Source organism: Crocodylus siamensis, chromosome 13 (genome assembly GCF_052110815.1).
Source record: "Crocodylus siamensis isolate JL-2025a chromosome 13, ASM5211081v1, whole genome shotgun sequence".
Lineage (NCBI taxonomy): Eukaryota > Metazoa > Chordata > Crocodylia > Crocodylidae > Crocodylus > Crocodylus siamensis.
Genome location: NC_143407.1, coordinates 22,398,351 through 22,420,000, shown reverse-complemented (window position 1 = coordinate 22,420,000; position 21,650 = coordinate 22,398,351). Strand labels below are relative to the sequence as shown.

The following is a 21,650-nucleotide window of genomic DNA, read 5'->3' as shown; positions in this document are numbered from 1 at the left end:
GGAAAAAGAATGACCTCTGTAAGTCAGTTTGACAATGGGAATTTTCACTTCCAAATTGCTTTGCACAGATTGTACCACTTAGACTTTTTCACTTTAGCTTCCAGCTTATACTGTACAGACTGGAGTGCACAGATATGGAGCAGTCATGAAGGGAATGTTGCTGGCTTGAGTATGAATCAAACTCTGCTCCTGCTACACTTAAAAGATTTCTCCCATTGCACCCAATCTATGGGTGTGAACATACAACACATTTACACTGGTATAAAAGCAGATTACTTGGGTATAATGGGAGCAGATATACACCATACAATACTTGGTTGATGTTGTTCATTCATGGGTGTTCATTGCTGTACTAATGTAACAAAGCTTGTGTACAAGTATTTTAATATGATTAATTACCAGAGTAAATCACCCTGCTACAAGCCCCATCAGTACAGTGGTCTGCATTAGAAGATTGCATTGCTGTAACAGCATCTTTGTACTTACACTGGAAGCAATCTCTTGATTGTAGACAGGGTCTTAGGAGCTTTCATTAAACTTGATCATAACTACCCTCATCATATTGCAGACTACAAAAAAAGAACTAAGAATGACTGATTCTCAAGCTTAATGTTTCTTACACAACATGGAGTTATGTGCCTTAATTTTGAATAGATTCATAGCCTAATGTCTGTCAAGCTATAATTTCATATCTAGAGCTAGTCTTTCAGTGCTGTCTTAAGACCAATTTGTTGTTAATTTGTGTGCTTGGAAATGCACAAGTAAAAAGGGCTTTCAGCATGTAAACTTTTACTCCAACTTCCAGAGATTTTCCAGAATATAATATACGTGTAGTTTTACTATATGCCCCTTCTGGAACTGATCTGTAGGGGTTAAAATAGTGTATGTGTCTGTGCCCATCCCTGTCCCCGTGTTTGTCTCCCCACCCCACCCTCCCAATACCTCTGGAGCAATTTGGTACAGTTTTAAAATATTTTTACCCATTGGAAACAGATCATTTTTTGATATATAAAAAATAGTGTTAAAACTGTATAGGAGACGTCAGGAGGTGCTGACATTTAAAACTCGACTGTATGACATCCCTCTGCTGCAGGACTTTGTAATGGCAGTGAGCATGTTGCATACTAGGGTGCAGGGCTGTGCAAAGCTTTGGTTGCTGATTCAGTTCGGAGGAGATCTGGCCTGATTTGGCGGCCAAATCCCCGAAGTTGAATTGAATCGGGAAACCCATTAATCTCTCTGAATTGAATTGGAAGCCTCTGATTCAGTTTGGAGAGATTCGATGATTCGGCCTTAGACACAGCTTTATATGTTTTTTCTACATACCTCAAGGTACCGGACGCGACTGGTGAATGCTGGGTCAGTGGGGTGAACGGAGCGTCCCATGGGAGTGTGGGGGGGGTCCCCGCTCAGCGGCAGGCCCGGAAGTTGGTAGGAAGTACTTTTGGCCCACTTCCAGTTCCACCACGGAGTGCATGGGGAACCCCGTTTCCCCCCCCCCCCGGCTCAGTGACTGGCATCTCCTGGGTCTGGGGGGCCACCCTGGGTCCCCCCATGGCTGAGCCAGGGGGGATCCCCCACATGCTTGGCAGTGGACCCAGAAGTGCACCAGAAGTGTTTCCTGTCCACTTCCAGGTTCACCGCGGGCCCCCTATGCTCCTGTGAGACGCTTCGTCTGCCCCACCATCTAGGCATTCACAGTACCTTGAGGTACATAGAAAAAATGTATGAAGCTGCATCTATGGCCAAATCTCTGATTCTCCAAATCAACATTGAATCTTCATATTCGGCTGAATCGAACCACTGTCCCCTGAATCGGGCCGAATCGAATACAGGCTGCTTTGCATACCCCTACTGGGGAGCATTTTGGAGAAGGAACAAGTGATTTTAGTGGATCTGGCATGGTTTGGAGAAGAAGGTTAGTTTTAAATAGCTTATTTTCAGTATTCTTCCTGTAAATGCTTTGTTGAGGATTCAGCACATGAGCCTGCAGTTAGCTTATTTCTTTAAACATGCCCACTTCTCTTCCAATAGTAAATTTTTTCCTTAGTTTTATCATGGAAATTATTAAATTTTCTTCTTTCTTCGTATTTCACTTTTTTATATTTATAATACCTCACCCATAATATACAAAACTCCTGAAAAAAGCCCCCAGAAGACCTATACGTATAACCAGAATGTTTTGTATTCTATAGATGTTTGTCTCAATTGGAGGAAATTGCAGATGAAAACTGTTTCAATTACCAAATATCCTATTTCCATTAGTTGCTGGAAAGAGCTGTTTTGATGTACAGATCATGGAGGCTTAAGTAAGAGTACAGATCTTTCCTGGTGACATTTAAAATAAAAGCATTCTGAAACGGCCTTTACCATGCTACAAGCATTACAGTACAGTGTGAGAACTTACTAAATTACATTAAAGCTTTTTATTATGGTACTCATTCCATAATTAAGATTGTATTTGAATTTCCATTCATATCCCTCCCTTTAGAAGAATACAAATCATTGTATGTGCATCACAGTAGGTAGGTTAGATTGATTTTTATTTATTTATTTATTTATTGTGTATCAATCAATAAATTTGGGGGAAGGAGGACAGAAGGAAGTTAGTCTTGTGCAGGTGATATCAATTGGGTTGTGTGAGGAAGAGCAAAGGAGTTGTAGGGCAGTGAAGAGTAGCTCAATTGGGTTGTCTAGGGAGATGTAACAATTTTGTAAAGAAAATAATTATGTTTCTGGGTGTTAGCTGGATTCAGTGGAAATGCTGTTTCAACTTTACCTCTTAACTGGTCTTTTGGTTGCTTCAGGTAATAACTTGAGGGGCATATATATATATATATATATATATATATATAGGTAACTCACTCTTCTAGGCTGAATAAAGGCCAGGATGTTAAAGGATAAAATGTTTTAAACATCTGATGAGACAGAAATTTTCAAATTAACAAGGAAAACCCTCAAGTTAATATTTATCCAAACCTTTTCCAAACACAATAGGTTGTTATTGGTTATGTCCATATAAATAGAGAAAACCTTCCATGTACAATCCTAAATATAGCTGAAGAACATAAAGTTTTGTATTAGTCTATGGAAAAAAAATTTCTGTGGAAATTTAATGTCCGACTCCATATTTGTGATGTTTCAAGTAGATATTTTAAGGCTGGGAAAGGATTTCCTGGGGTCATTGGCATTCTTTTCATGTGGTGTAACAGTACTGTCCAACAGTAGCACAGTAATTCCTAATTTGGAGCATCCTTTATAGCAAATACTCCAAAAGAACACATTGGCATTTTTGTGAATGACATTTCTGATGCTGCTCTTAGAATGCAAGCAGTTTTAGGAATCCCGGTATTGCCGTTCTGACTCTATACTTAGCTGAATTGCTATTTAGGTTTATTGATTTGTTCAGTCGAGTAATGTAATAATTTTCTAGCTGTGGATACGGAAGTTGAAGATGTGATTGTACGGTTATATTCGAACTACTAATAATGCTATTTGAAAAAAAGTGTTTTAATGGTATTGTAAATATAATGACAGATCACATGCTCCTCCTGTCTGCAATATATATTTTTTTTTTTTGGTAGACTTAGTCCTTGCCTATTATTAATCAGTCTTTTTCTCTTCTCTTCTCTTCTCTTTTCTCTTCTCTTTACTTAATTTCCTTTTCTTAAATTTACAAACCTAATTAATAGAATTTCTTTCCTGTAGGTTCACTCCATGATGGCTCAATTAGAGTAGCAGTAGAACTGTAGTTCAATATTCAGGCCAGCTTCATAATTGAAAACACATTTTCTTCTCAAAAGCTGCAGCTGGTTTGGTTCTGCTCATGCAGAAAAGGATATAACCTTGCATAACATAGGAAATGAACGGTTGAGAGAGAAGCCAAATTCAATTTCAGTCAGATATTTTGAGGATAAGTCCATGATCTATGGAAGCAGGGGAATGAAAAGTGTGTGTATGTGGAAAGCAGCGTATTCAGCAGTCTATTAATCACGGCTAGCCTGGGTGCTGTTGTGTGCTGTTGCATTAGCACTGATTCTAGTACAGGGGCTGGAGAGCAGCCAAGCACTCCAGAAGTTAACCTCTTAAAGACCCTGAGCTGCTTTCTGTTGAATAAATGTAATTTTGTGGTCAAAAATAAATGCTTGTGATGTAGCAGGAGCTTTGAAAACAACAGTGAGGCAAAGCTATTACAAATTGCTCTGTGTTGTGGAAGTCAACAGCATACATCAAAATTCAGAGTTTTCTTCTCATTGATTTAGGCCCAGAGCTTTGCAGCTTTTCAATAAAAGTCCTATTAAACCATTGTATGTAACAAACAATGCGGAGCAAATCTAATATTTCCACTAGATAATTGTTATCTTTAACATCATTTCAGCAGCTGTCAGTGGAGTTTTTCTCTCTTTGTAAAAGAAAGCAGAAAAGGGTTGTTGGATTTTTTTTTTTTTTGGTTTTTTGGTTTTTTTATGTTTTGGGTTCTGATTCTAAATTGCAACAGTGAAAACACACAATGTGCTTTGAGGCAACAGCAGTGCCATTATGTTTCATTTTTTGGTTTACTCAAATGCATAAATGATAGCATTAAAGCCAGCCAAAAAAATCAATCATTTATGCATTTGAATAAACCAAAAAATGTTATGAATGTTAACAGCTATGCTGCAGTCTCATCAAGGGGAGGACATACCTCTCTCTAGATGTTCAAATATGCTTAAATCACCTTCTTGAGAGAAAATGTTTCTTAAATTGCATTAAACCCAGCTAAGAACAAAATGAATTTACAAAACATTTCCCCTCAAGAAGGTGATTTAAACGCATTTGAACATCTAGAGAGGGGTATATTCTCCCTTTGATGAGACTGCAGCATGGAGTCAGGTACATAGCGTGGCTGGAGAACTTGCTTTGAAAGAAAAGAAGTATTGCATTTCTGAACTGTGGAAATGATGTTGCAAAGTTAAAATTCAGTATTGTAGTTGTAGGACAGGAGTGTTGAACCTCCAGCCAGAGGGCTAGATCTGACTCCTGGCACCATGTAATTTGGCCTGTGGGCTCCCTCCAGGTCCTTTAGGAGCTCTGTGGGCTGTGGCCCTGCATGTTGGATTGGGTACACAGAGCAGCGCAGGGCCCGATCCTGGCATGGGGACAGGGAGAAGCAGCACAGAAGCCCAGAGCCTGATCACAGTGTGCAGAGCCAGATCGAGGTGGCCTGGGGCTGGGCAGAAGATATGGCCCAATCCCTTGTAAGTATGTGTGCACACAGGGCCTGCATAACAGCAGACATTTCCTTACTAGAGAATCAGAGTAAGAGAAGTGGGGACTGGACCTTTAAGATAAATTGTTGAGAGGCCAGAAGGGGCAGGCCTCGAGATTATACACTCAGCCCCAGAGGCAGGGGGGGCAGTCTGACCCAGGCAGAGCTAAAGGCAGGAGCTTCCTGCTGGGAATGGATGAAAGCATTACTGGGAACTGGAGACTGTATAGGCTAGGATGCAAACCAGAGAGGAACTAGGAAAATGGCACCCTGGTGGGACTGAGTGCAGAGTGGCTGAGCCCATTGAGATTGTTTTGCAGAGCGGTCAAGTTCGCTGGGATGCTTTTGCAGAGACTTCACCCCACTGGACTGCTGATTGGGCCTAGAAAGTCTGCAGGACTACAGGGAACAGGGCAAAGGCAACCCAGAACTATGCATAGACAGAGAGGCATTTAAAGTTGTTCCTCTGTTATACGATAGAGGGCCTATTCCATAATTTCAGTACCATCAAGTCCTGGCAGGCAAGAGGCATATAGGCACCTGGGAGCAAAGGGCAGGCCAGCAAGCCAGGGCTGACTACCGGGGGCAATAGACTATATTGAGGTGCCCCAATAGTTACAGCCTGGACACTGCTGATTGCAACGTGTATTTCTCTGCAGCAAGAGCAACATGTATTTCTCAAGCCTCAGCATGTATTTCTCTGAGGCTTGAGCTCCTGATAAGCAGGGATCCGGATTGTCTGTCTCCCACAGAAAAACACAGATTTTCCCCTTTACCAGAGGAAAACATGGATTTCTCATTTTAACAGAGAGACCCATCGCAGAGTTCCAGCCTGCAAGGGGCTGGGGGGAGTGGGAGGTGGGCAGTGAGGCAGGAGGCACCAGGTACATATACATGCACATGGCCGCCAGGCAGCCTGAAGAATACCTCCTGCAGGTTAGTGGGCAGGAGAGTGGGACTGAGGCCCCCATAGGGAGGGAGTGCTAGGCGGGACTGGGGCTGCTGCCCAGCCATGTGGTGTGTGGGGCTTGAGGCCCGAGCTGCAGTGTGTGGCTGCAGGACCCTGGCGGGGAGCGGGATGGGGCTGCAGGGGGCTCATTGGGGGTAGGGGTGGAGCTAGCTCCCCACTGTTGCACACACTCCCAGAGAGTGGGGGGACCTATGCCCCTTAGATCTGTGCATGAGGTGGGGGATGGGACAAGCTGCCCCCTGCAGGCTTGGGCTCCCTGCCCTGCTGCCCTTCCCCAGGGCCCCCACAGCCCAGTGGGTGTGAACCAACAATGCAGGGCACAGCGGGGATCTCCTTCCTGCTGCGATGTGAGTGCCACGCTGCCCTGGAGACGCATCCCCTCCGTGCGTGGCATCAGTGAGGGGTACAACCCTATGCACGCAGGGGATGCTTTGCCAGGGCAGCACAGAGCTTGCAGCAGCAAGGAGATCCCCATGTGACCCTGCTGTTCCCTGCAGTGCCGGGTCACACCTGCTGGGCTGCAGAGGTCCTGGGGGAGGGCAGCAGACCAAGAGCCTGAGCCCTCAGTGAGCCGCCTGCCTCTGTCCTCACCCTGTGCACAGATCTGGGGGGTACGGGTTCCCCCTCCCCCCCCGAGTGTGTGCAGCACTGGGAAGCTGCCCCCCGCCGCTGGCCTGAGCCCGCAGCAGGAGGGGAGCCGGGCTTTGCTCTACTGCAGTGGCCACTGCTTCCTGCTGGGGGCAGGAGTCTGTGGGCTCAGTTATCTGGCCCCGTAGCCCTTGCAGCTATGGGCCCCCTGCAGCAGGGCTGGGGAGGGCAGGGGGTTGTGTGGTTGGGGGTGGAGTGAGGAGCAACAGCAGGGCCTGGTGGGCTGTGAGGGGCCTTTCACTTTAATCACAGATTTTGAGGTTTTATCAGAGAATTTGGGAGGGGGGGGCCGCGGGTTATTTGAGAACTTGTGATTTTTTTATTATTTTTTTTTGGTCAAGGAAAACCAGGATCCCTGCTGATAACATGCGTCTGCTAGTGCATATCTCTGCCTTTACCATCTTGCTCCACCCTGCTTAAAGAATTTGGAAGATCAAAGCCTTCAGGGGCATCTTTACATGTGCTCCAGGAGTGGTGGGGTGTGGGGTGCTTTGCTTAAAGTGGCTCTGAGAGCCACTGTAATTAAAGTGCCTTCAGCGTCATGTGTATTCAGTATCCCACGCTTCAAAATGGTGGTGGGGGTGCTTTAGCTAAAGTTTGTTTGACAAGCTTTAGTTAAAGCATCCCGTCACCATTTTGAAGCATGGGGACCCCGAGTACACAAGATGTAGAGGCTACTGGGGCATGCTAATTAGCATGTTCCAGCAGACTCGATTGAGTCTGCTCTGATGTGCTGTAATGACAGCACATGGGAGCAGCATCCCTGCACATCTACAGGCACCCAGGTGTCAATTTTTCCCAATTAGTAACATAAATAGTTGCTTCTGCTCTGAATATTCTGTATTGGGGTGAGAGGGGAAGGAAGATCAGTGCAGAGTCCAAGGCATCTAGGTGCAGAAGCTGACCAGAGGGGAAGGCGGCGTGAACATAGCAATGACTTGAAGGGGGCAGGTAGCCTGAGCAGTAGGAAGCAAAGTGTTGCTGTCAGCTGCCAACACCTATGGGGTAGGTGGGGTTGTTTCAGTTGGCATAAAGATCAAAACTTGATACCCAGGAGGCTGTATCCTGTGAGTTTGAAAGAATAATCTTGCCTTAGGGAAGGACATGATTGTTGGCCTTGGAAGAATAGGATTTATCTGGACATGGATGGGAAGAAGAGGCTTATCTAGTGTTATCCTGGTTCTGGAGCAGGGCTGAAACTTGGAAGGATCTGGACCCCACTTATATGTAATCTACTTCAGTTTTTAGTCCAGATTGTTTTAACTCAAAGGGCAGGCAGCACCCTGAACTCACTGGTATATATGAATTTTATGTATACAGGATTACATATTCCTTAGAGTATGTCACATCTCTGTGCTACATTAGAGCAACTCTGCTAAAGAGCTTTCATTTTTTCCATTACACATGTATTTGTAAATGTATTTTACAGCTTAGCTAAAAATATTCTGGGTGGAAAACAGATACAATATTAAGAAGAAACAATTTAAATCATTGTAATTGTGCATTTAAATTATGCAAGGAAGAGCCAGTAAAACTTTTTTGCATTGTCACCTGTGATACTTCTTTTAATAAAATGTTTTAAAAATGTACAGAACATCAGTGTATTATGTATTTATTACTGTTGGTATTGAATAAAGTTAAATAAACACCAGCTATATTAAAACATTTTTGTGATGCAGAGTTAAAGAAATTTCTAGTGGGTTTTTGGGGAGTTTTATTTTGTTAAGATTTTCTTTAACATAATCTTTACCCTAAATATTGCTGCTTATATGGCATCACATATTAAAAGGCCTCAACAACAGGAAAACATGACGAGATAAGAGAACTACTCTTGCTTAGTGTTTATAGCACCAGAATAATGCTATAGTCTCCGCTCAGCTGAGGTGTGGATAACATACAGGAGACCCCTCAAGCTGATGGAGAAGTACCATCAATGCTGCCTGTGGAAGATCCTTCAAATCCAGTGGGAAAACAGACACACCAAGATTAGCATCCTCTTGCAAGCAAACGTCACGAACATTGAGGCAATGATCATCCAATACCAACTTTGCTGGGCTGGTCATGTCATCTGGATATCCAACTTGAGACTCCCGAAGCATGTTTTATTCTCTCAGTTCAGTCAAGGCATACGCTCAAGAGGAGGGCCGGGAAAGAACTTCAATGACATCCTCAAAGCCAGTTTGAAAAAATGTAACATCAACTCATAGGAGACTGTCACCCAGGACCGCCCCAAATGGAGGAGGAATTTTTTGCAAGGATCTCAGTACTTTGAAACCATATAATGACAAGAGGAGGTGGAATAGCAGGAGTGGCAGAAAGGGAGTGTTGTGGACCAAATCAAGAATCCAGAGCCACCCACCCTGCTCGGAAACGCATGTCCAAGTTGCAACAGAGTCCGTTGATCCCGGATCGGCCTCATGAGCCGTCTTCAGATCCATGAGTAAAGCAGGCTTGGAAGAGAATCATCCTCCCTCTCTTTCTCAAGATGATGTAGCATAATATATGTGCTATAATGTTTGTATGCCAGGGATTTATTAAATTTCAAGCCCAAATAGTAAAGTTTTATAATGAGTCTTTGAGAAGTTACTGGAGAGCCAAGTCATTTATTTTAATAGGGTAAGGTAGCTGCAGATTGGGTTCAACATAGTGAAATGACAATTATTAGCTGTTATCCCTGGAGGCATATTAGTAAAAGTGATCATGAAAAGAAAAATCATATAAAGTATCTACATAACTGTTATACTCAGTTCCAGTACATTTTATATGCTGTTAACTGAAGCACTGGTTCACAGAAGACAATAGGTCCCTTTCCTGATGAGCTCTCTTTAATATATTGGATTGTTAAAAAGCTTTAAAAAAATGCCTGGGTGTATCCCACACCTATAAAAGTAAAATTTTAAGTATCCTAACATTGCTCCCTGGTGAAAGTCAGCTCCCCTCCCTGTCTGGTATTTTATCTTTTTCTCAGCTTATGTGCAACATTTTAACCTGTTGATCCCTTCCAGTCCACAGCTCATCAAAACAAAATGCTTTGGTGTCTGTAACCTCAGCTTTTTAATTTTATCTCTGTGCTGTACCTTTAAAATACAACAGTGCAGCCTTCTGGTTGTAACTGCGCTCTTTGAGAGAGTATTTCGTTCAGTACAGGCTGTTCTCCTGTGCAGACTTTCCTTCAAATCAAAACACTGAATCGGGGTGATTTGTGGGGTATTACAGACCTCAGGCTTTCAGTTAGTGTTGAACTTCCTCAAAGAATAAAGAATTATAGATTATAAATTAAATGAGATGGGTTTTACATAGCTCCATGTGAATTCTAACTGGGCATGAATGGAAGGGGAAGTGATTTTAATGTAAATTAACATTTAGCACTTTTTTGGATCTTGCCATTACTAAGTATTCAGTGGCCAAATTGTGATCTTTGTTACAAAAGGGTAAATGCAAAGATAAATCTACTGGTTTCACTGGCATGATTCTAGATTTACTCAGCTATTAGAGAGATCACATAAGACTCAGTGTACTTAAATTAGGCTATCCAAGCTACTATGGTTTTTTGCCAGTAGTAGTGTCCATTCAATTGTCGCACAGGCAAGTGTGGATTGGGACCAAACGAAGATGTTTCACTGAGCTGATACAGACAGATGATTATGCAGATTTTTTCTTCCCCACTCTTTCTTCCCTCCTCTCATCTCTTCCTGCGGTGCCTAGTCTGATCTTTGAGCTGCATGCAACAATTCATAAAAGAGCTTGACCTTGGATAGTAAGGTGGACAGAAGGAGGATTGCTCATATGCTAGTTTCTTATTTTTGTTATCTGCCTATGGCTCCAGTGGTATTTTAAAGATGAACAGTATGCTAAGGAGGGAGGATTCCTAGCACACTAGTGTCTTATTTCTGTTATCTCAATATAGCTCCATTGGTATTATCAAGACAAATAGTATGCCAAAACTTAAAAGTGAGCATATGCTTATGGAGTGGGAAGTACAGAGGTCAGTGTTTCTTGCTAGTCGAAAAGAGATGGGGCCTGGTTAAGACAGATAAAGATTCAGAGCTGAGCTGGTCTCAAGACTTGGCAAATATAATTATCAGTTGACTTGTATTCTTTTTGACTCCCTCACCTTTTCACAGCTTACAAAAATCTGCAGCCAAAATTTTATTTTAACTTTTTTTTAACATGTTGTAGTCCCAGTTGATTCTCATTAGATCCTCAGCCAACAGCACTTAAACTATAAAAAGTTTTGAGTCAACTTTCTGAATATTTATTACCTTGTTGTTCAGGATTCTTTTTCTTTGTTGTTGGGCTTAAATTTACACTCTGCTTCATTGCATCGGTATTTCTCTCTGATGCTGACTTTTCCCCTTTATGTTCAGAAACAGCATCGCAATTTTTTAATCTGGGTTAAATGTTGGTAGTGTTTTAGTTATAGCTTTGTGTTTGTGTTCGTTCTAAGGGGTACTGAGGTACTCACTCTAAATGCAGTTTGTAAACCAGACAAATTGCTTAATTTTGTCAGACAACTTGAATAAAAGTAATATTAACTAATTGAAGAATAAAAATAAAATCTTACTATAGCTATATGGAGTCTCAACATGAAAAAGAGAAAATTAAGTACATTCCTGTGCGTTACAAAACAGCCTTCATTAGCTCACCTCTGATCCACTTGGTGTATGAAGTTTAAACTTTTCTGGTTTTATAATTTTTATTAAAATCAGTTTCAAACCTCCAGAATCTTCTTTTCTATGTTCCCCCACCCCCAAAACAGACCTCTTTATCTGAAACTCAGCTCTAGCCAATAGCAGCTTTCTGTTCCCTCTTCTACTCCAAAACAGAGCAACACCCCGTCCCTTCCCCCCCTTCCCCACCAACATTATGTGGTTTTCTCAAATGCTGATTTTACCTCCCTGTGCTTTTCAGGCTTTGTTCTATAAGCTAAATTTAAATGCACTTTTTTTTTATGAAGACAGTGTTACCAAAATACATGTGTGCTTATTCCATTATGAACTTCAGTTCATCAGTGATTTTCTATATTTGAATCAGTAAACAGCTTGTCCATCACTTTCTGTTCCTTGCTTTCTGGTGCATTCATGCTTGATTCCACTGTCTTTTCTTTTTGATAAACTGTAAAAGCCAAGCATAGCCAACTTTTTTCTTCAAAATGTGCATCTTCTCCCAAAATCCTCAGTCATTTTGCCTTTTACTTCCCGATACCCAGGCTTTCTTAATCTGACGCAAGTTCAGTAATGCAGACGAGATTCTGCATTACGTCAGTGCCATTTTGACACACCTCTACACAAGTTTGATCCAACTACTCCAGATTTTCCTGGATGCAAGTGGGACCAGAATTTGGCTCATTGTTCTAAATACAGCCTTGCATTGTATTAAAAGACCTCCTGTTTCTACAACCTCTTTGTATATTTCAAGATTTTGTTGCTCCTGCCAAGCACTGTGCAGATGCTTTTAGTGTCTTTACTTTCTTCCACAAGCCCTCTCCCTAAGTCTTTTCCTGGTTTATGTACTGAATCGTAATTTCTTCTCTGTAATTTCTGTGGTTTTCCTTCTCCAATTTTGTGGCATTAATCTTTTTTAGCATATTCTCAACAAGTTGTAAGATTCTTCTGTACAAGGCATTTGAAATTTGCTGTTTCTTTGCATTTAATGGCTGTCTCTTCATTATTTTAATCATCTCCAGTTGTAGGCTTTTTCAAAATCCTTCCTTTTCACAAAGTCATTTTTGTACAGAGTAAACAGAAGTGGCACAGAGTCTGACCCTGCAGCACCCCACTCCTTATCTCTCGTCTCTCTAAGCTGTTTCCTTTCACTTGGCACCCTCTATTTCCTGTGCCAAAGGCAGTTTTGAGTCCATTTCAGTTGGCCGTTTGTAGTATACTTTCTAATTCTGCATATTAGTCTTTTGTGTAGTAGAGTATAAGATACTTCACTAAAACACAAATACAGTAAACTCTGTCCATTGTTTCAGCCTTATCTACCAAATCAATAATATGGTTAAAGAATTCAAGGACGTTTTTCAGACAGGACCTTCCTTTTTTAGTATGTGTTGACATACACTTTGTAAAATGTTTCATAATGTTATCCCTTATCATTTCTTTCTCTGTTTGAAATCAGGCTTAGATATGTATAGTTCTTCAGATCCTTCCTGGCTTTTTTAATAAAATGCAGGAACTATAATATCCATCCTTCTAGCACTAACTCTGACCTCAGCGCTCTACAAGAAAACTTTGCCAAAGACACTTCTGCTTCTCTTGTTGTCTCCTTCTGCATTGTGGGGCGTAATTTAACTGGGTCTGTTGCTTTGTCAAACTTTTTGTCATTATAAATGTCTTGTTATTTAATACAGTGCATTAAAAATATATTTTAAATGTTATTCTTTCACAATGGAATCTATATTTCATTTTCACAATTGTTAACCTGACATTTCGTTGAAATTAAATTACTGAGAGAAAATTATAATACATAGTATTGAGCAATTTCTGCCTTTACATATGGGCATACAACTCCTCTTATCAGCTGGACGTACATATTACAGAATCTGGCTGTATGGATTTAACTCTAAGCCTAAAAATGGAAGACAATTCAAAATTTAGGTTGGGAGCCTGTGACCAAGACTTACAGGAAATTTCCTTTGTATGTGGGAGGTCTGATAGTCTAGTCTTTGATATAATAGCATATCAGGAAAAATACACGTCTGAAGACATTCTAAGATACGTATTAAAATGTAAAGTTATGCACATTTTGCTGCAGTAGAAGTAGAATGTGAACCAAACCTTACCTGTGTGTCATGTTATAGCAGAGTTAGACTTCTGTAAGGAGCAAAGGAAAGTGTCTCATTCCAAATGAAGGATATGTTGCAAACAATATTATAAGTTATATACCAAAATAAATCATGTTGGACCTAAAAATGTTAGATACTGGTGGTTATTCTAAAATCCATTTTTAGTATATTCAGCATAAGCATAGTGAAAATACTCTTATATTGCCACTCTAAATCTAAATACAATCTAAATACTCCTAGATTTACACACACAATTTTCTCAGTCTATGTATAAAATGCAAGCCTGCATTCTTTATGTGAACTAAGTTGATATTACAAAATGTATTCATTTATTTTCTAAGACCATTGAGGGTGAGTGCAGAGCCAATCTAAGCCTTTCTTTTTTCCTCACATATTTTAGATTGATGCATTGGGAAAAAGAAGTAAAGAAGCAGAGGCAGCCTTCTTGAATGTCTATAAGAGATTAATTGATGTTCCAGGTAAGCAAATTATTATCCTGCTTTGAAAAGCTGGTCTCTGTAATTCCAGATGTTATTGGGCATTTCTTCTACTTCAGCAGTAGAGGTTTGAGTAGGGTTTTATATTCATCAAATGGATGTTCATTGACATTATCTCTAGTCTAACAGAAAGAACTGTAATGAAGGCTGATTGATGGTTTGAGTTTAAATTTTAATTATTTTGAGTCACTTTATATTTTTACAGTATTATATGATTCTGAAAGATGCTCAGAATGTATATGGTTTATTATATGAATTCACAGTCTTTTGAAAAAGACAACACACTTGAAACTTCATCCAGATGAGATGAACAAAATAAATCGATATCTTATATTTGTAATTTTAAAGCACAGAGAAAAGAACACCACCTTAGACACTCATGCCAGCAAAAGCTGGCAGAGTTTTGACTCTGCCAGACTTCAGCAGTGAACAGGAAAGGTGTTTTGGCTATTGAAAAGCTAAACATTGTCAGTCTTCTATATCATTTTTTTTATTATTATTATTATGCAACTGTCCATTCTATATAATATCAGTTTTCAAGTCCCTTTTGACTCTGATAGTTCATACTTCCTGATTTTTTCTGCTTCCAATTTGAAAGAGGCTTAATTTTCATTTTTCAGTTGAAACATTGAATTTATTTTTGTAGTCTTGTTGAGAACAAATGACTGGGAATCTTGGGTTCTATTCTCCCGCTCCTTTGCTAATGTCGTAGAGATTGTCACGTATCAGCCATACGGTCTAATTTTACTTATGTATAAACTAATGAGCATCTACATCAAAGGTAGATAGATACATCTCCAGAGTCCCTACCTCACGGGAAGAAGGTACTTGGCATTCACTTTTAATTAAGGTCAGGTAATCAAAGAAAGGCCACTTTCAGGTACCTTCCCGTAGTAAAACAAACCAAATATTTAGGTATGCTTTTGATTCCAAAATATCACAATATTTTTCTTCCAGTGTGAGAACTGGGCTATGATATTCTAAGAAAGCTATGAATGGAATGCAGACGTGGCCATTTAACATTAAGCATCACTGTACGTGACAAAGGTGTCATTTTGTCAGACATTCAGTATCCTTTATAGGACCATATAGCAATTGCAACTGATGACTAATGCCCAGGAAGTGATGTTATGGTTCTTGAAGAAAACCTATATTCTTCTGTTTGGTAATCATGTGCACACATTGTATAATTAAAAAGTTTCTGTTTTAAATTTCTTCAGTGTCTTCAAATTTTAGCATTTGATTTGAATTTTTTATCATGGAAAATCAGAGTTCCCTCTGCCCCCTTCACTCACCAGCCTTGGGTCCAGCTATGCCTGTCCCCCGTCTCCATCCCCCAGGAGTCCCCAGTTGCCAGTGCTGTGGGACCAAGGACCTGGGTCCACAGCCTTCGCCCCCTGCCCCCTACCCCCCAGCAGCTCCTGAGCCCTGGCTGCTGGCTGTGGGAGGCAGTAGCTGCTGCAGCAGAGTAAGTCACGGAGCCCAGCTTCCCCTCTTCCACGGGTATCATGGCCAGAGCAGAACCTATTTGGGGGGAGCAGGGATGGTGGCAGATGGCTCAGGCTCCTTGCACTGCTGCCCTCCCCTTTGGGGCCTCTACAGCCCAGCGGGCAGGCCCCAGTGCAACAGGGCAGAGCAGGGTGGGGATGCTCGATACCACCGCCATGAGCCCTGCACCACCACAGCGATGCACACCTTGCCTGCCTGGCAGCTGTGGGACTGGCGCTGCAGAGTTGTGTCCTCCACAGATGCCAGTCAGGCAGGGGGCAAATCACCATGGCAGCACGAGGCTTGCGGCAATGGCGTTGAGCTTCCCCACCCTACTCTGCCCTGCTGTGCCAGGGCCTAGCTACCAGGCTGCAGAGGCCCTGCAGGCAGGGCAGGGAAGCCAAGCCCACAGTGGGCAGCCTGCCTCCACCCCTGCCTCATGTACAAATCTGGGAGGCACGTGCCACCCATACCGCCCCCCCCCGGAGTGCATGTAGCGGTGGACAGCCAACTTCCCCCTCGCCCCCCACCTCCCAGATGAACCGCCAGCGGCTCCACCTGACTCCCCACACAGGCCCTGTGGCCATGCGTTCCAGCCCTGGGCCCCAAGCCCAATGCACCATCTGGTCTGGGCAGCAGCCCCAGCTGCAGCCCTGCCAAACTCCCTCCCTCCCTCACTATCTGGACTTCAATCCCTGTGCCTTCCCCCTGCCAGACTTACAGGCAGAAGCTGCTCTCCAGTCTTCCTTGTGGCCATGTACAAGTGTATGCGCGCACATGTACATGGCACCCCTGCTTGATCGCCATTCTCCCACTTCCCCCAGCCTCTTGCAAGCTGGCACTCTGCCATCCTTCAAGGGAAAACGCACCATTTCTCACATTTTTCTCCTTAAAATGAGGAAATCCGGGTTTTACCATGTTTTCCTTGGCAAATGGAAAACCCTGATCCCTGGTCCTGACACTTTCAATGGTATCAGGAAGAAAGGAAGTAAAATCATTTTTAGTTCCTGAATGGAAAAAATAGTCCAGACATTTTCTTGTTCGCGCCTCTTGCTGCTTTTTCCTAAAAGAGGAGGTGTATGGACTTTATCCCCCAGATCACAGTTCAGGCCACAAGTTTATTTTCTTCCCTTTTAGGCTTCAAACAGAGTCATTTTAAAATTAAATATGTAATTCTTACCTAGAAAATGATAGGCTGACTTAAGAGGTAATTGCAGATAATTTTGAATATGTTAGCTATTACAACTACATATAAAATGCTGGAGCTAAACAGAGAAATGGCATGCTTTTCAAAATGTACTTAAAATCTAATAAAGTAAGCAGGGTTGAGCTTGTTCCATACTTGGATGAATGACTGAAAATAAGCTGCCTTATACAACCTGCCTTGCTGCAAGCTTGGCATGGGGGAAAGGAGGTAAGCTGGAGGCGAGAGGGGACTGTTATTTGGGATCTGAGCTGCACTACTGAGATTCTGAGCAGCACTGAGGCTGCTTGCCTCACTATCTATATTATTTAATGTTAAAGGATGTACTTTTCTTTCTAATGAGAAACAAAGTCCTGACCAGTCATGGTCATTAATACCCATTGAATTGTCCCAGTGTCTGGAAGCTGATGTTACAATAGCTATCTTTCTTTGTTACCCGAACATATGGTTTGAGCTTCAGTGGTCTTTTTTGCTGACTTGAACACCATTTCACATATTTTCTATTTATTTTCCTGCTGATTTAATAACTAGGTAGGTAGCTTCCTAAAACCTGAAATAAATAATGTAGGGACAATAAACCTACAGCAGCACTTTGAGATAATGTTATTGTATACTGAGCAAGCGTTGTTACAGGAGATATGCTGAAAGTTTGGTGGATTAAGTGGAGGATGGTGTTAAACCTGTAACAGAACAGAAGTTCAGTACACATAAACCACTTTCAAAATGTCCAAAACCAGTTTGGGATAAGCTTGTTTGAATGCAGTATCACACTTAAATGACTGAGGTCAAACTGGTTTATGGAACTTCTGCCCCAGACTTCTTCCTGATTTCAAGTTAAATAAGAGTCCTCCAGCATCCCAACATGCTCTGCAGCCCTGGGCTTAGCTATCAGTTTCAGCCAAGCAGGGTTGGCTTCGCCCCTCTCCTCCCTAGCCAGAGCATTATCACTGCTCCGGGTGGCTGAGAAAGGGGGTCGGGGTGGACCCTGCTCTGGAGTGCTGCTGGGTCTGCCTGGCCAAGGGCGCAGTAGCCCCTGCCAGACATCCCCAGTCCCCTGCCCCTCTTTGCTGCTCCAGCGGCAGGAGCGGGGTTGGGGCCAGACTCCAGTAGCCTAAGGGGAGGCTTTAATTCCTGCCACCAGGCAGGGCTGTGGGCCAATCACTGCCTACACCCCTGGGCCACAGGCCTGGGCCGGAATGGGCTACGTTCTTGGGCCGCAGGGCCGGACCGCACCAGACCAGGCTGTGGCAGTCCTGCCTCCCCCACTGTGGCCCCCACCCCGGGCTGGAGATGGAAGGCAGCGGATGCTGAACCCTGCCCCCTGGTTTCTTAGTTTCTAGGGTCGGAAGGGACCTGAGCAGATCATCTAGTCTGACCCCCCGCCATGGCAGGAAAGAGTACTGGGGTCAGATGACCCCAGCAAGGTGTTCATCCAACCTCCTCTTAAAAACCCCCAGGGTAGGAGCCTGCACCGCTTCTCTTGGAAATTGGTTCCAGACCCTGGTGCTGCCCCAGACCAGGCCACACTGCCACAGTGGGAGGCAGCCGTGAGTCAGGCTCCATAACTAGCCCCAGCTTCCCCTCTTCCTTCCAGCCAGACCACATCTGTTGGTTTAGGCTTCGGCTTTTTGAATGTCTGTCCCTAGCCTTTGTGGTCAGAGTGCAAGATGGAAGGGCGTGGATGCCCCATGTGAAAGGATAGAGTAGGATAGTGCACCATCTCCCCTCCCCACCTCGCCCCAATTATACAATTTTGACTCAGAGCTAGAAATAGGAGAAATGAAAGTTTAGCGTTTTAAGCATTTCTTTAACTGTCAGTTACTTTGCATTAATTTTATCCTGCAAGCAGTAAATTCAAATTTCTTCAGAAGAGTAGAAATTGAACTGGAGCAGTCTTAACTATAGCTGCTCCTTATGTGGATTATTGAGGTAATTTTGATTGGCCTGTTGTAGTGTCATACAATTAGTAAAATGGTGTTTATAGCTATGCAAATATGACTTTATTAAAAGTTTTTATGAAGATTTATTTTGATGGTTTCATTGAAAGCAAATGGTACTAAGGTAAGCTTTGAAAGGGCAAGTCCTGTATGAACCTCGCTGTACCTCTGCATTTGATCTGTTTAACAAATAAGGCAAATAAATTTTCTTTCAACTGAAAGGCAAACCCTGGAGCAGGCTTTATAGCCAGTGCTACAACATCAAGTCCACGATATCAGATTTGGTAGATAATAAAAAAGATTTGGGAAAAAAGACAGCAGATTATTGTACAGCTGGTCACATCATATCCCTCACCATTTTTTCTGGCCTAAAATCCTTGGAGAGCGCTATTACAAAGGAATTTTCTATGGTGCTTAGTAGAAAGCAACGCCTGAAATGAGTTTCTTCTGTGTTCCCCACTTGATCCTTATGCAGTAGAATCAGCCCTGCAGAATTTGGGCTTGTACTATCTTCGCTGCTGCAATTTTAATGCAATTTGGAATTGCTAGTGTCGAGGGGAGGAAGCAGGAGAACAATATGTATTTTAATACTGGAAAAATAACATGAAGAAAGGGATAGCCCAGCTCAGTGAAGAAACGGGGACTCTATGTGTAATCCTTGGTTTTAAAGAACAACCTTTTCATGCTTTTGATAAAACAAGAGGATGGGGGAGATGATGGGCTTTGTTTCAAAATGGAGTTATGGCCATAACTCATCTGTCCCTAGGCTAAAAGAGTCATAGGGGAAGAGGAGTAAAGCTGTAGTTTATTGCATTAAATCTTTGTTTCAATCTCCCTAGGCTATTTCAATTTGCCCCTGAATTTTCTGGGGAATAATTAATGAATTAATTAAGTATGCTTTGAGGTGTTTGAATATTCAGAAGTCACAATGTAATTATTATTTTTTTTCTAAAACACATTTTCAAATTATTTTCAGATGTGCAATCTCCCAAGAAAGCATTTGCACTTATTCCATCAAGAGCTAACGCAGCTCATTTCCATTCTAGTTTGCAGACTCAAAAAGAATATTCCTAAGGACTTCTTCCACCACAAATGTTTATTGCAAAGTGAAGGCTGTAGGGCAGAGTAAAGATTCATTTAAAAACTCCTTTTGCTTTTGGGATGATGATAGCGTGACACAGCAGAACTTGCACACTGGCCTCTGTTGTTGGTTCCCTCTCTTCCTCCTCCCCTTTTTTTAAATGTAACTACATATAAAGAGCTTGCATTAAGGAGGTTTTTTTTCCTTCCTTGTCATTTTGTGTGGGAGTTTCTTGAGAACAATCGCAAAAAAGCTTCGCTTAAGACCTGGTTAGGCAACACAAATACAGTCTCTTTTGAAAGAAGAGCAGTGCCTTGGATGAATTATTTTTAGATCTGAACCTTGGGAAGCACATTACCAGAGATATAAAATATTAATTGCCCCTGTAGTTCTGGCAGTGTTTCATAACTTGCTCTCTTACTGTTGTCAGTGTTAAAGGCCTGGAATAAAGACAGAGGTGGGGAGTAAATGAAAAAGCCCTTTGTTTTAGAAAGCTCCCCTCAGAAGCTCCACGTCTAAGAGATTAGCTGAATGAGTTACTGTATGGTTGTTCCCATTTCCATTAATAAATCAAGCGGTATAACAAACCTCATCTTCTGCTGTTTATGTATAGCGCTGTGTACACTTTTCTGCCATCTACAACTGTGTAAGTGTATCAGTATACTCTGAAAATCAGGTCCTCATGATTCTTTTGAAAGCCTTGTGGTTTGCGTCTTTCCTGCCCTGGCAGAGTATAGATAATGTAGATAATTCATTCATTTGTCCAGTTAAAATTCAACACAGATAGTATACTATTAGTTGCTGTTAGAAATGTTGCTAGCATGAAGACTTATTTTTAAGGCTGCCACTGTGCCATCTAGTTCAGTCCTATAATTGATGTAGGCACATCTGAAATTCACACTGGCCTGCATTTCAGCCCTTTTAATCCTGTAGTGTTTTTAACTCCACATTGGTATCGATGTTAAAGCTTTGTGTGGAGACTGTAAATATAGAGAGCGTTGTCCTGATCCTGTTGAATGGATTCCAGTCCATACATTCCAGTTCTCTCTTGCTGCCAAAAGAGAGTCAGTCCCTATGGTTAAGTGTAGGGAGCACTTTGTAACTCATGCTTTCTGTGGTTAGGAGTTCCCATTTTCCATAATTCCAATTAGCCACCTACATAACATTTTAAACATAGGAAACAATGGTCTTGCCAAAAAATATACAGTGGGGCTGTATACCAGAAATGCCTAGTGTGCTGTTATGTTTGCTGAGCAACCAAGTAAGTATCACTTATCACATTTCAGGTATGGTCTCAAAGCTTAGTAAAACAGTTTCCTTAAAGAAACCTCAAATTGAATGGATCTCTTGAGGGTTTAAAAAAATATTGGAGATAATTCAGGGTTAGGCAATACATTGTGAAGTGTACTTTTAAACAATGATGCAGTTTTTCCACTTTACCAGTCAGGCCTTCTGTCAGTGTCTGGGTTTTGTATTGATGTACAGATTGAAGAATTTACTTTTAAATAGGCAAGATCTACAGTATGGAGGGTAGAAGCAGCCTTTACTTACAAGTCCATCTGCCTGGCTTAGAAATAGAAATAACAATGTTTAAAAAAAAAAAATTAAATAACTTTTCAGAACAGGTTTTATTTTTCTTTAGAGGAGGTGGGTTTTTCCTCCTTTTAAATAACTAGGGTGGTCCCAGAATACTCTATATCTAGACAGCTTTTCATCAGTTGCTCATCAGCATGCTAATTGCTGTATGACTAATTATGCCCTGAATTCCAGTTGATTTTCTTAATGAGACA

General features: G+C 42.0%; 1 protein-coding gene across 6 annotated transcripts in view; it reads left to right on the top strand.

Annotated features, from left to right (window-relative positions):
• CUX1 (cut like homeobox 1) overlaps window positions 1–21,650 on the top strand; it is a 416,613-nt gene that overhangs the window by 177,527 nt on the left and 217,436 nt on the right. For all 6 annotated transcript variants that reach the window (XM_090026255.1, XM_090026256.1, XM_090026253.1 and 3 more), the window contains one exon: window positions 14,054–14,132. In XM_090026255.1, coding sequence (XP_089882381.1) covers window positions 14,054–14,132 — 79 coding nt within the window. The remainder of the gene's footprint in view (window positions 1–14,053; window positions 14,133–21,650) is intronic.